The sequence below is a fragment of the Mus musculus genome, chromosome 5 (genome assembly GCF_000001635.26).
Source record: "Mus musculus strain C57BL/6J chromosome 5, GRCm38.p6 C57BL/6J".
In the NCBI taxonomy this organism is placed as follows: domain Eukaryota; kingdom Metazoa; phylum Chordata; class Mammalia; order Rodentia; family Muridae; genus Mus; species Mus musculus.
Genome location: NC_000071.6, coordinates 137,628,897 through 137,642,965, shown reverse-complemented (window position 1 = coordinate 137,642,965; position 14,069 = coordinate 137,628,897). Strand labels below are relative to the sequence as shown.

At 55.4% G+C, this 14,069-nt stretch overlaps 2 protein-coding genes and 1 long non-coding RNA gene across 4 annotated transcripts; all 3 read right to left on the bottom strand.

Moving 5' to 3' along the window:
* Positions 1-63: 63 nt before the first annotated feature.
* On the bottom strand, positions 64-1,493 carry Sap25 (sin3 associated polypeptide). Its single transcript, NM_001081962.2, has 5 exons — positions 1,150-1,493; positions 953-1,056; positions 732-870; positions 528-625; positions 64-443 (listed from the first exon to the last, which is right to left on the bottom strand). The coding sequence occupies exons 1-5, from the start codon at positions 1,328-1,330 to the stop codon at positions 180-182; spliced, it is 786 nt and encodes a 261-aa protein (NP_001075431.2). The 5' UTR covers positions 1,331-1,493; the 3' UTR covers positions 64-179.
* On the bottom strand, positions 70-13,843 carry Gm20605 (predicted gene 20605). The gene is made up of 22 exons (NR_033148.1): positions 13,540-13,843; positions 9,250-9,394; positions 8,991-9,117; positions 8,717-8,822; positions 6,091-6,227; positions 5,869-5,981; positions 5,654-5,753; positions 5,331-5,421; positions 5,164-5,240; positions 5,000-5,061; positions 4,784-4,900; positions 4,605-4,673; positions 4,424-4,527; positions 4,228-4,311; positions 3,768-3,844; positions 3,479-3,616; positions 3,311-3,388; positions 1,150-3,018; positions 953-1,056; positions 732-870; positions 528-625; positions 70-443 (listed from the first exon to the last, which is right to left on the bottom strand). It is a non-coding gene; the product is annotated as a predicted gene 20605 (long non-coding RNA).
* Positions 1,867-13,843, bottom strand: Lrch4 (leucine-rich repeats and calponin homology (CH) domain containing 4). 2 transcript variants are annotated; one of them, NM_146164.2, is made up of 18 exons: positions 13,540-13,843; positions 9,250-9,394; positions 8,991-9,117; positions 8,717-8,822; positions 6,091-6,227; positions 5,869-5,981; positions 5,654-5,753; positions 5,331-5,421; positions 5,164-5,240; positions 5,000-5,061; positions 4,784-4,900; positions 4,605-4,673; positions 4,424-4,527; positions 4,228-4,311; positions 3,768-3,844; positions 3,479-3,616; positions 3,311-3,388; positions 1,867-3,018 (listed from the first exon to the last, which is right to left on the bottom strand). In NM_146164.2, the coding sequence occupies exons 1-18, from the start codon at positions 13,757-13,759 to the stop codon at positions 2,821-2,823; spliced, it is 2,043 nt and encodes a 680-aa protein (NP_666276.1). In that variant the 5' UTR covers positions 13,760-13,843; the 3' UTR covers positions 1,867-2,820. The 2 variants fall into 2 exon arrangements, with proteins under 2 accessions (NP_666276.1, NP_001162123.1); NM_001168652.1 differs by having other exon boundaries at positions 1,867-2,201.
* Positions 13,844-14,069: the final 226 nt, after the last annotated feature.

The following is a 14,069-nucleotide window of genomic DNA, read 5'->3' as shown; positions in this document are numbered from 1 at the left end:
GAAGAGAAAATGGTATAATGGGACCCAGCCTGATCCGCAGCCCATGTCCCACTGCAGACAGCCTGGTTTGCAAACTCTGATTTATTGTCAACAAAACAGCTTGGGGGAGAAGAAAGCACCCGTGGAGGAGTGGGGGGCAGGGTACACTATGGACTGTGGTTATTGGGGTACTATGTGGTTCATGTGTCAGTCCCAGAACAGCTCTGGTCACCACTGGGACCTGGGTCTTCAGAGACAGAGACAGGGTCTGGGCAGCTGGTGGAAGGCAGAGAGCTTGCCACGCAGTTGGGTGTCTGCTCTCCCTGGCTCATCTGCAGCAGACCAGCAAGGGCGATCATCTCTGCCTCGCTGAGCCAGGTGGAGGAGCAGGCCTGGGATGAGGACGGATGCACAGAGGGCGACATGATGGGCGGTGGGAGCAGCAGCTTCCTGGAGTCCATTGCCTGAGAAGACAAAAAAAGGGAAGCTTGTCCTCCCGGCTTTGAATGGAGAAAGGGAGAAGAGAATGGAGGGAGGCTCACTCTTACCTGCTGAGGGGGCTTGGTCAGGATTAGGGGAACACGCTGCCCACATGGTAGCAGAGGATCCAAGAGAAAGACATCTTCATAGTTTCTCACCGGGACCCCTGAAGGAGAGAGCCTGCTAGCTTGGTGGCCTTGGCCTTCCTCCCCAGCCCTCAGTGCAGCTTCCCTGGCAACTTCACAACTGAGCTGTGGGGCCAAGATCAGTACCTGTATCCTTAGACACCACCTGCTCTTCCTCTGGGCGTTCTGAGGTGGTTGGGCTCCTGCCCCAGTTATCATACATCGGCCAGGAAGGATGGCACAGTGTCCTGTTAGACAAAGATACCCCTGGCCCACAGCTGGGCTCCTGTGGAGAACAGGAAGTCAGAGTTCCACCTCTCTTGGCACCCCTGCTACCTGGAGACACAGTCACAAACCCCCCAGCTCACCACCAGCCGAGGTCCTGCATTAGCCTGGTGGCTGGGATCCCGAAGTGGCAGTGGAGACATCCTTGAGGGGGTGACCTGGGAGGTCACCCGGGGAGAAAGACGTACTGTGAACGAGAGAGACGAGATTAGAACAGGCTCGGACTCTCTGGGGCCTTGTGGGTAAAAACAGCACGACCTGGTGCCGACCTGGTGCCTACCTGGGGCTTCTGCAGTCGGCTCAGTAGCCAGGTGCCTGGAAGGCGGCAGCTGCTTTCTTCCTGGCTCAGATGGGCTGAGGGCCTGGGGCTGTGAGCTGTGTGAAGGGAAGGGCAGGCTTCCCCACTCACCTCCCTTCCTAATGCTGACCTGAGTTAGTCGCAGGACCAACAATATACCCATTTCCCAGTCCCGATCTCGTAGATTTTCAGTTTTGGAAAGCGCCCACAACGCCTCCTAGTGGCCCCCACCAAGCCCTCACCTGTCCTGCACAGGCGTTTCTTGCTCCTTCATGGTTTCCTCTCCAGAGCTCAAGGCCTCTCCGTGACCAGTGCCGGTGGGGAGGCCTAGCCCCTCGGTCGCCTCCTCCTGGCCTGTGGCCCATGGCCCAAGCCAAGGCAACATCCTGCGACTGGTGAAGCACCAGGCAATACCCACCGCCGTGCTTGCACTTGCGCGCGGCCCTGACTACATGAGCGCCCAAGTCCTAGCCCACCTCAGAGGTGTCGCCACGACGCCTGCGCCAGCGTTTCTTCAGCCACGTGGCACGCTCCCACCAGGTTCTCAAGGGCTCCCCCTGGCGGCAGAGGCACGGGGCACTTGTGCCGGTAAAGCTCCTCTGCCAGGCACAGAAATATAGCAGTCTACACTGGGACTCACAGTAGAGGACTCAGGTCCCCAAAAAGCTCGCGCATTCATGGACAGGCAGGCACACACCTGAGGACCAACCTACAGGCCTTTGGGCTTCTTTTTATTGTGTTTGACACAACGCTCTTCACCCAGATGGGGGCTGTACCCGAAGCAGCCTAAGGGCAGGGGGATATCCAAGGCCAGTGCTACACACAAGACCATGGTCACCAAGTCCTTGTTAATTGGCTGGGCCCAGGTGTCATCTGCTCCCAGGACAGGTCCGATGGTAGTTGGGGCCCAGAGCCCCCAACCTCTACCCCTAAGGCTGTTCCAGAAGTGCGTGAAGGACAGCAGCGATGTGAGGGAGGCCCCTTCCAGGGGCCCCTTCCTCTTCCAGGATGTGGTGGGGCTGGCACAGGGACTCCTGGGGGGAGGGGCCCAGGTTAGGTTTCCCCCTCGAATTCCCCCAGCAAGGTTAAGAGGGTGGGAACTCCTGGTAGACACTGCCCCATACCTGGGGACAAATGACACATAGAAGCTGCCAGCAGGTAACAGACGGGTGGTTAACACAGGGGACTGGGACAGGAGAGGCCTGTCATTTCCAAAGGGAAAGGCTTGCACAGGCAGGTAGCCCAGGCAGGACAAGACCTGGCTGCAGCAGGAGCTCACACACGCACACACAGAGGTGACAATCTATACAGTTTATACACAGAGCCAGGGGCCCATACTGGGCTCACATCCCCTGCTAATAGTTCTCTCTACAAAACAGAGATAATTTAGCTCCCCCATAGCAGCTGGTAGGGGGAGGGAGGACAGAAGAGAAAAGCCACAGTCCTGTCATCCGACGGGGGACAGAGGGCTGGCCGGGAGAACACGAAGGCACCATCAGCACTAAGGGTAAGGGTATTGTGGGTATGAGAGTGGGGCTTCTGAGGTCAGCGTTGGTGAGGGGACACTAGTGTCTTTGGTAGGGCTGAAGGCACCACCGGTTGAACAGGAGGTCTTATAAATAGAAGGTGGGGAAGGAAGGGGCAACGTGGGTCCTAGGAGCCCAGGAGCCGAGTGTAGACGACATAGAGCAGCAGCATGAAGACCACGTAGAAGAGGAGGAAGCCACCCAGACCAGAGGAGGGCTGGACTGGGAGAGGGGCCTTGCCCCCAACCAGGATCACAGCCTCCAGGACGGTCTGCAGCCCCTGGGCGGTGCCCCGGAGGAGATCCGAGGGCGAGCACAGGTCAGCCTGGGGAGGGAGGACAGGGCAGATGGACAAGGACAAATCACAGAAGTTAGCAACATCAAGCCACGGGCCTTCCCACCCTGCCCTCACAAACCAGGACAACAGCCAGAGCCATTACCGACATGCAGGACATGCAGGACAGGGAGGGAGAGCAGGGCAGGAGATCTAAGGGGTGGGACCAGGACACATGCTTCCTGTAGGAGCGAACACCCCAGTGGATGGAACTCCGCCCCTCATGCAGTTTCAGCTGAGCCCTAGACACCAACATGCTCCAGAGCAGAGTGCAGCCCCATACCTCAGGCACACCCATTTTCCGACAGGCTTCTAGGAAACTCTCGACATTCTTCCGAGACTTGAGAGCACTGAGCTTTGGCTGGAGACAGAGGAGAAAGGGAAGAAATTTGGAAAGGCAAAGCCACAGTCACGTCCCTTCCCCTCTTCTTCCTTTTGGGCTCCCACTGACCACAGCAGGTGAGGGCACATGAATGAAGGGTACAGAGCGGGGCCGCAGCTGGTTCGCCAGCTGGCAAAGGAGGACTCCGTTGGCGAGAGCTTCTGCCAGGTCCTCAGGTAGGGGCTGCTGCAGCCGCGACTCTAGGACCTGGAAGCAGAGACAGAAGCAGCAGCTGGGGTCAGCAAGGTCACTCCCTCCATCCCTTCCCCTCCTCGATAACAGGAGTTGTGGGCTGAGGAAGGAGAGGGGAAGGAGACGCCAGGCTGGGCCAGGCCTCCGTGAATATCACTTTGCTCACCTGGCGAAGTTGGGATATTAGCTCCTTCTCCTGAGGAAACGGCCGAGGTCTCAAAACAGACTCTGGAGAGGAAGGACCTAGGAGGAAAAGGAGTATAGCTCTGCTTCATAGATAAATTTTGGAGCCTGTTTCCAACAGTCTGATACCAATACAGATTCAAGCCTACGGGATTTTCCATGAACAGGGACAACACCCTAAGAGACACAAGCCTCAAGAGATAAGAGTCCTGCCAGGCAGTGGTAGCGCACGCCTTTAAACCCAGAACTTGGGAGCCAGAGGCAGGCAGATTTCTGAGTTTGAGGCCAGCCTGGTCTACAGAGTGAGTTCCAGGACAGCCAGGGATATACACAGAAACCCTGTCTGGAAAAAACTAAAAAAAAGAGAGAGAGAGAGAGAGAGAGAGAGAGAGAGAGAGAGAGATACGAGTCCCAAGGTTAGTGCCAGGAAGAGAAAGACTTACTAGAGCCACTCTGAGAAGAGGACCGGAAGAGGAAGCTGTTTGGTCTCTGAATGGAGCCCAGGGGCCTGGGAACAGGAGCTGTCACTGGGGGGAGAGCCAGGGATAGGCAACAGAGACACCCCTCAGTAGCCCATTCTTCCTTCAGGCCTCTATGTCCCAACCATCTCCAAGCCATCACCTAAAGGCGATGTCCTACCTGGTCCAGATACAGGAAGGGGGTCCTGGGAGGTGGGGGGTGGTGTGGGAGCTCCCTGCCCCCCTGAAACTCCCAGTTGGGTAGTGCTGGACTTTGGTGGGCCACTGAGGAAAAAAGAAGGGTCTCAGAGAAGGCCAGCTACGAGGAAGGCCTAGGGAGGTGGGTCTCGGAGGACACCTACTTGCAGGTGGCCTGTGTGGATGGGGCCGAAGCACCTGCCCCGGCAGCTCGGATCCCCCGCTTCAGGACGCTGGAGAAGCAGAAGAGGAAAAAGCTGGGCAGTCAGGCCTGGAATTCTGTAGAACCGAAGTCTGAGAGGCATTTGCATCTGTCCCTGCCAGGCCCTGAGCCCTTCCTTACCTGTCCTTCCTGGGGGACCCCCATCCCCCACTCTGTTGCTGTTGCTTCCGCTCCCGTTCCTGCCACAACTGCAAAGTGTCTGGGCGCCGCCTCTCCTCCCCTGCAGGCTCCTCTCGCCTGGCAGAAGACAGGACAAGAGGGACCTTTGTCAGGTGAAGGGGAGGTGCCCAGGCTGTTGAGTAGGAGGGAGAAGAGTGGGCTTGGGGGTCGGAATACCTGCTGCTAGATGGCTTCTCCACATCCCCTGCTACAAGGCTTAATTCAGAAGGCAGCTGCTCCTGAAGAGAGGACAGCAGAGCTGAAGAGAGGCCTGGCCCCATTTACACTGATCTCCCCATCAGTGCCTCTCTACCTGCCCAGGGTCAGGCCTGGCTCCTAACCTCAGCTGCACTTCGATCTTCATCTTCCCCAGGAACGTGGCTGTCAATAAAGTCAATCTGCTCCAGGTCTCCATCGCCTGCAAGACCAGGGCCTGTCAGCCAGCAAGCAGGAGGGGGTTTCCAGCCCATACTCACCCATGATTTCCTGGGCAAACTCCCTTGCTCACCAGCGCCATCTTCCCTAGGTTGTCTAGGCCCCCGGGGATCACGAGCCAGCTCCGAGATCCGGAAAGACAGCTCTGAAAAATCATCTGTGGACTTTAAGGCAGAGAGGCAGAGATGGGACATGGGCTCCCTGCAGGGCTGGGGACCATATGGGTTCAGGCTGCACAGTAGAGACTGGGATCAAGTGGAGGGCCTGCCTCTTGGGGATAGTAGGGGAAGGAGCCCGAGGCATGACCTCTTACCGAGATACTAACCTGTTAGGTATAGAGTCCCCAGTCCCAGTCCCAATGACATCCCCAAATGCCCTTGCAAAGGAGGTCCTTACCTCATTTCCTGACCACCTCTTGCTGCCACTGTCAACGCTGTGGAAGCCTGAGTCCAGGCCACCATCATAACGACGTCCCGGAAATAAATCTTCGGCAGGGCTGGAGCAGCCAGGAAGACCCGGTCAGCCCCAGGCTGGCGGCACCCCTACCCTCCCACTGGAATCCAGGGGAGTTCTTTGGTCCCAAGAAGGGGATTCCTTCCTCTGGGCCTTACCAAGGACTAAAACTTGGGGGGCGGGAAGGGACCAGGTCCCCGAGGGCGGCTCCCCTCCGGCCAGCTTCCATTGTTAGGTACTTGAAGATGTGAAGTTTCCCCTTCAGGCATATCTGTGAGGGGCACATGCAAGAGAAGAGGTGGCTCCCCAAGCCCTGTTGGATCCTCCCATGCTACCTCACAGCACCACTGTCCTCAGGGTCCACCCAGGCTGCACCTTACCTGGGCAGGTGGACTCTGTAGGGGGTTGCTATCCAGCAGAACGACCTGCAGGTGCCTGAGGCGGCAGAAGGAGACGGGGATTCGGGAGATGCGGTTACAGGAGAAATCCAGGCGGACCAGAGGAAGGTCTCCCAGCTCTACAGTCGGGGCACAGGGAGAGTTAGGAGATGCCCAGGCGAAGGCCTTGAATTCTCTTCCTTTAACTTGGCTCTGGGCAGTCAGTCACCCCTAGCTCCATCATAGCACCTCCAACCCTGGCTGGCTCAGCTCACTTCCCAGAAACAAAAGGCTGCTCCTCTCCTCCTTCACAGCTGAGTTCAGCCCTATGCATCCTCCTCTCCTGCCACCCCCACCCGGGAATTCATCCTACATTCTCCAAAGAGCAGCGCAAGACACAAACCAACTGATGCTACTGCTCAAAAGCCTCCCAAAACCACACAGTCAGAACTGCTAAAGTGGCCCATGCCTGTAATCCCAACACTCAGGGGTGAGGGCAGGAGAAGTGGGGTTCAGGGCCATTCTTGCCTACACACTGGAGGGCAGCCTGAACTAACTCTCAAAAAGCAAAACCAAAAAAAGGGCAAAATTCCAGCCAGGTAGGGTGGCGCACACCTTTAATGCCAGCACTTGGGAGGCAGAGGCAAGCGGATGTCTGTGAGCTCCAGGCCAGTCTGGTTTACATAGTGAGACCCTGTCTCAACTAAACAAAACAAAACTCCTTGGCTTCACGTATTTTGTAACAGAAAAGTAATGAAGACACTTAACAGACTGGGAGGGCAGAGGCCGAGGCAGAGAGGGGTGGAAGGAGGCAGGGAAAATGGATGGCCATTACTCTTGGTCTTCAATGCCAAGTCTGCACCCTTCCTGCCTCCTCCTATCTAGCTTGTCTTTCTAACTGTCCAAGACAGACCACGCTATCCCTGCCTCTGTGCTCTGTACATGGTACTCCTCCACCCGGATGAAGGATGGAGCATTCTCTAAGGTCAGCTGTGCCTGAGCTTCTGCAGATAGCATCCCCCAGACTCCCCAGAACCCCGCTGCCCCGTCCTGGGTTCCCAAGCCTCCTGCCCCTAGCAGTTCCCTATGAATGGCTGCCTCTCCTCCATTAAGCCACTCAACCTTTGAGGGCTGGTCTCAGATCTGTCACATCTATGGGGCTCCCCACCTGAAACACAGGAAGCACACACACCAGAACGTGGCTGGGTGAACATGAGAAGGCACACTGCTTCCCAGTGGTGACTGTCAAATGTTGGTGTGTCATAACTACTCCATTAGACAGGACTGCTCAAGCTCTGACTGATGTCAGGGACCCTCCCAGTTCAGAGTCCTCCAGAGGAGATTCAAGAGCACCACCCGACTAGCGTTGTTTCAAGAGCTCCTGCTGCGGTGAGGTGGGTGTTGGGTGGGCCCTTCAGGTCCCTTCCAACCTTAGGGTTCTACAGTTGCCTGATTCCCTCCTACCCTGTCTCCATACTCGTAAAAGCAGAACTAGGAGTGCGTGCTTGCCCAGCCTCGGAGGGTTGCCATGGTCAGAAGCAAATACAACTGTTTACTGTTTGCTTTAGACACTGAAAATCCCTGAGCAACTAAGGCAAGGTGATTTTCAAAGGATTTCTTGCCTGTGGCTTCTCCAAGGTAGAAGTATTATTTCAAGTTAAATGTTTGTGCCCCCTCCCCCCCCTCCCCCATTTTGTATGTTGAAATCATAACTATTAAAGTGATTGGTACTAAGAAGTGGGGCCTGGGGAACAAAATACCCATGGAAGGAGCTATAGAGACAAAGTTCGGAGCTAAGTTCGGAAGGAAAGACCATTCAGAGACTGCCCCACCTGGGGATCCATCCTATATACAACCACCAAACCCAGGCACTATTGCATATGCCAGAAAGATTTTGCTGACAGGACCATGACATAACTCTCTCTTGTGAATCTATGCCAATGCCTGGCAAATACAGAAGTGGATGCTCACAGTTATCTATTGGATGGAACACAGGGCCCCTAATGAAGGAGCGAGAGAAAGTACCCAAGGAGCTAAAGGGGTCTGCAACCCTATAGGAGGAACAACAATATGAACTAACCAGTATCCCCCAGAGTTGTGTCTCTAGTTGCATATGTAGCAGAGGATGGCCTAGTCGGCCATCAATGGGAGGAGAGGCCCTAGGTATTGCAAAGATCATATGCCCCACCCAGTACAGGGGAACGCCAGGGCCAGGAAGTGGGAGTGGGCGGGTTGGGGAGCAGGGGAGGGTATAGGGGGCTTTGGGAATAGCATTTGAATTGTAAATGAAGAAAATATCAAAAAAAAAAAAAAAAAAAAAAAGAAGTGGGGCCTTAGGGCAGTAATTCAGGTCATGAGGGCAGAGTCCAGAGAGGATTAACATCCTTATAAAAACGAGCCAGAGATCCTGGCGCTCTCTCTGCTCTGTTGATGAGGACACAGGAAGGTATGTTTGTTATCCACTGGAATCCTAATACCACCTGGCCACACAGCACCGGATCTGACTGTGGGCAATGCCTGTGCTGCTTAGAAGCCACCCAGCGTATGTACAACACATGTGTTACTGCAGCCGAGCCGATGAAGACACAGATGAGCACAGACACCATGCCCTCTGGCTCACTTTCCTTACCATCAGGCAGGGTACTGAGCTGGTTCCTTCGAACATTGAGATCCCGCAGGGAACGGAGGCTACACAGCTCCACGGGCAGGGACTGCAGCTCATTGCTGCTCACATCCTAGGTCAGAGAAGGAAAGCTCTGTAAGCCCAGGGTCAGCAGAAATCACTGCCATTTCTCTCTAGCTACTTGCCTTTCGTCCAAGCCTTTTCCTGCTACCCCCCTCCCACAAAGTCCCCAGGCCCTGGCTCAACAGGCCGTCTCCTGGCCCTTGCCCCTTATTCTCACAAGCTGCCGCAGGCTTCCCAAGGTGCTGATGTCTGGAGGCAGGGCTCCTAACTTGTTGTTGCTGATGATAAGCACTCGAAGGGGCAGCTGGCAGATGTAGGGTGGCAACGACGACAGCTGGTTCCGGCTGTGGAAGGGAGAAAGGCAGCAGGCTTATACCCCAGGCAAAGCATCAAGCACCAGGCCTCCTCCTGGGTCTGGGAGAACCATTCGGGAGGGAATAAAGGGTCTTCAAGGGCCACAGAATAAGCCCCACTACCTGAGGTTGAGGTAGGTGAGGGCTGTAAGATTCCCCAAGGCTGGGTTCAGGCATTTCAGGCAATTGTGGTAGAGGCTCAGGCCTTCCAGGGACACCAGCTGGCAAGCTGCCTCAGGCACCTCGGGAAACCGGTTCCGAGACAAGTCTAAGGAAAGTAAGGGTCTGGAATGAGCTGAGAAAAGGTTCGGCCTCACACAATGGGGACTGAGTGTCCCCTGAAGCAGCTGCCTAGCTCCATATCCCCCACTGACCTAAAGAATCAAGCCCATAGGGTTAAGGTGAGAACTAAGTGGATAAAGGCCTGCCACATTTGAAATTCAATCCCCAGAATCCATGGATAAAAAGTAAGGTCCAACAGTATTCGCTTGCAATCCCACCACTGGAGAGGCAGGGACAAGTGGGTCCTTGGTGCTCGTTGGCCAGTTGACCAGTCAGCCTAGCTGATTCAGTGACCAGGCCAATGAAGAGACTCTGTCTCAGAGAGGCAAAGTGGATGGTACCTGAACAACAGCTGGGGTACCCCCAGCTTCCACAAGTATGTGCACACATATACAACACATGCATACATATAACCTACATTCATGTGTTCATAAACCTGGCCTCCCTGGGGGGACAATAAGTCTATAAACCAAAGCATATTATAAGCATGACCAGAAAGGCAAAGAGAAGGCCAGAGGGACACAGCTGGAGAAGCCCAGACTTGGGAGTGTAATAACAGACCATAAACATACTCTTTAAATTCACATATGAAGCTACACGTGGTGGCTCATGTCTGTGATTGCAGCAATCAGAATGCTGAGAAAGAAGAATCCAGGCCTCTCCAGGGGTGGGACTGCAAGCGAACACGGCCATATCGGGCTTTTTATTCAGAGTTCAAGATTCAACTCTGTCCCACCCAGCAAAAAATCGGACAAATGAAGATTTCTCCTGGCAGCGTACAGGAGGGTCTATAATTCTGCGGTTGTGTGTGCTGAGATGTCAGGAGAGCTGAAAGGTGGGAGATCACACAAGGGGGCCTTGCTTGTAAAGAGAGTCAGAGGGATAAAGAGGAGGCTCACACTGACTCCACACACATGAGGATCTGAGTTAGATCCCGGCACTCATGTAAAACACTGGCACGAACATGACCTGTGACGACCTCAGTGCTGTGGGGGGGTGGGAGAGGAGCCGGCAGAAATGAACTGGGCTTCTGGGCTGCCAGGTGGGGTGACAGAGCAGCACCCCAACATCCTCTTCTGGCCTCCATCTATGCATGCACTCACCCCCCCCCCAAAAGCAGAGCCTGGCTAGGGCTGGATGCGACTCAATGGGTCTAGCACACAGCAGGCTCTGGATGTGATCCCAGCACAAGAAAGAGAAGTTGAAAACAACAGTAAGGTGATAGGCAGGAAAGGTCAGGAGGAGAATGCAGAAACCTCTGGGGGACCACAGGGAGAGAGAGCCCTTCCTCCTAGCGTCAACCTGTTTTCAACATAGGGAAGAAATCACGAACAGAGATACCCTGGCTTTTGGGCTTAAGTGAGACCCTGATACGTGGCCAGTTTTTCATGAGCCTCCAGGACCAAAAGACTAGAAACACTCAGCTTCAGGCAGTCAGGGAGGGGAAGGCAGAAGGCTAAGCTGGAGCTGGGAACCAAGTTCTCAGAGTACTTAAGGTGCTTTCATTGGGGTTCCCTGGTCCCCAGGCTGGCTGCCCTTTTCCAACCTCAGCACCGTTCCTCTGCCTGAGGCCCAGGGTCTTTACGTTTACTATGAGCAGAGCAAGGAGCTGAGGGAAGAAGCTGACACCCTCTTATCTCAAAGACTGGCACACTATGGCCGTGGCAGAGGCACTAAGCCCACAGTTCCCTCCAGTGTGGAGACACAGACCACAGACCCCTAGAAGCCACATTTCTGTTTGTTCTGGTCAGCATGCCCTAGGAGGTGTCTGGGTATTTTAGGGGAAACCCAGGCCCGAGTGGTTGTGAGCTTCTTTAAAGGTCCTCCTTCAGTAGGGGGCAAAAGCTAAGAGGAAGACAAGCTGGGGAACATTCCCCAAAGGAAATGTGTCTTGTGACAGGAAACGGAGTAGAAACAATCCATTAGGCTGTGGCTTGTACATCTGTCTCTCAGGGATAGTAGCCTGATGCCCTGCAAACTGCTTTCTCGTCTTTGCTCCTGCCCCACTGAACACAGACTGAGCTGATATGGGAAGAACAGTTCCGGAGACGGTGGGAGGCCCGCATCTGGTCCTCCACCCATGCCCAACACCTGCCTCTTCCCTTTGTGCTCACAAATGCATAAGTGTTATGCATGCATGCATAGGAGTGCAGACCAAACTGGGATTGGGTAAAGAGTAGAGGAGCAGAAGTCAGGGGCGGAAGCAGCCCAGGCTGGAGGAGGCAGGGCTCAGGGGCACAGGATGTGGTCTGTGGGAGAGTGATCGACACTTCTCCTTTGCTAGAACTTGCCCTGCCCCAACCCAGGTCTCTACTAGCAGGTCACGGGAACACAATCCTTGGTTCCCTCCACGGAGGGAACATTCAGGAAAGACAGCGAGCAGGAGACACACTAACCCAGCAGCACAATGCTGAAGCACTTAGTCTAGGTTGGAGGGTAAGGGGAGGCAGAGGACAGGGCACCAGGCAATTCTGGGTTTCTGTCATACACACACGCCCTCCCAGGCTAGGAGCTCCCAGCTTGGAGCGAGAAGACAGAGGACGATGGCTGGACATAATGGAACCCACCTGCCTAGAACCTGGGCTCCAACAAGACTGGAGAAGGCAGAGAGGGGATTTCCCACTTCAGCACACAGTGAGCCTGCACCCGGGGGAGCCCTAGCTGCACCCTGGGCCGGAATGTTGAAGGAGGAGATTGGGTTGGGGCAGGAGCTAGGAGGGGCTGGGAGGGCTTGGTAGTTTTCCCAAGAGTCCACTCACTGAGACAGAGCCCTGAGGAAGTAAAGAAAAACATTTGGTCTTGGTCACAAAACAAGCAAGAGGGGGAGGGGAAAGGGAACAGACGGCCAGTGTCACACAGCTGCTGAGGTCAATCTGGAGCTGGGGGGCTGGGGGGACCTAGGAGGGGTAAGCATGGCTCCTGGGGCTCACCCATTCCCAGGACTCATTCAACTGTGTAGGGAAAAAGCATTTAAAAACAGAGAGATTTAAACTTTTTCTCTCCAGAGCTGTAAGAGGAGATTGTGCCCCAGCCAGCCTGGTACAATTGCAGGTGGGCAGGAACCTACTGGAGCAATGTGTTCTTTGATCCAGCTTGATCCAGCCCTGGACCAGATGAGAGGAGCAGAAGGGGCCCTAACACTCCAGCCCAGACTGGGGTGGGGCTCCCGGAATGTAGCCCTCTGTTGTGATTCCCCGCCCTCAGCTGCCAGCCCAAGTTCATAGGCTGCCTCCTAAGCAGCCTGACTCACCTGTCATAGTACAGTCCCCAGTGCCTGGCCATAGCAGACCCAAGGGTAGAGTGTCCATGATTAGTGGGATCCCAAACACACACACACCAGGGTGGGGTGGACATGATTAGAGGGGTCCTGAGGGCAGGGACTGGAGAGTCTCCAGGAGGTCAGCACTCCTAGCTAAGAGATACAATGTCCTTCCTTTCAGCAAGCTGCCTCAAGTTTCTCCCCTAAGGGGAAAGCAGAATTGTAGGGTTCCTATGAGATCACAAACTCCACAGTGACCTCATAAAACCAGGAAGAAGAGAAAGGGGATAGGGGGATAATGGGTGGAAAGTTAAGGGCGAGAGATTCACTTCTTTCACATAGATAGGCTGGGGTGGACGGCGGAGAGGGGCTGGGACTTGGGGAGACTACGGAAAAGCAAGCAGAAACGTCGGGTTGTTAGGAGCGACCCTTTAGGAAAGAGATAACGGGGCTTGTTGGGATTGTGGTGGACGGGTGAGAAAGACGTTGGAAACGACTAAAAGGGTGAAAATGTAGCGATTAATGATAGATTCTACATGGAAGTTTGCTTTAAGGGTTGATCAGATCTAGGGTTGAAGAAGCCAACCAGGTGAGGGGCGGGACCATGCTACAGGTGCGCAATATGCAAATAAAGGGGAAGAGTCTCCTAGAGCTCGGCCAAAAGTGTTCTGTGCACTCTTGAAGCGAACTCATTGTCCAGTGGTTCTTACACAGGGGAGGGGAGGTCGCGGGCTCAATGCCAATCCCAAGGGGCGAGCGTTCAAGACTGCCAGGTGAAGGGGTGGGCCCAATCGAACGCGAGGCGGGGCTATGCAAATGAGGGTCGCAGTCCAGTATGGGTCCCCTGCTCTCTGGGCACCAGCGCAACTCACCAGCCTGGGTGATGTCTGACAAGTCGTAACTGCGGGCCGCGCCCCGGGGGAAGTGCTTCAAACGCCGGTTGGACAAGTTCAGGGTCCCGGTGGCCACAGCCTCCTCTAGGGCTCGTTCTGCGCTACGGCTCCCAGGTAGACCAGGAGACCCTGGCAAGGACACTGAAGCTGCAGCTTCCTCACCCCCGGCGGCGAGTGGGCCCGCTACTGCTGCCGCCATCCGCTCTCGGCGGCTCCCCCTGCCTGACTGACGGCACCGGCCGGCCCTTCTCGCCCTTCCCCCTCCTCGGAGCCGCCGTAGTCCCCACTGAAGGGAGGAAGCGAGGGTCAGGAACTCCGCGGACCAATCATGAACCAGAGACGCGTTAGAAGTGCCCAATCAGAAAACGGCAGGGGGTGGAGCCTCTCAATTCTAGATTACACTGAGGGAAGGGAGGGGTGAAGAGGAGCACCCCGCCAACGGCCGCGGTTCCTGGTCGGCCCGCCCCGCGCAGCGACATCCAATCACAACTCTCGAGGCTGGAGATGGA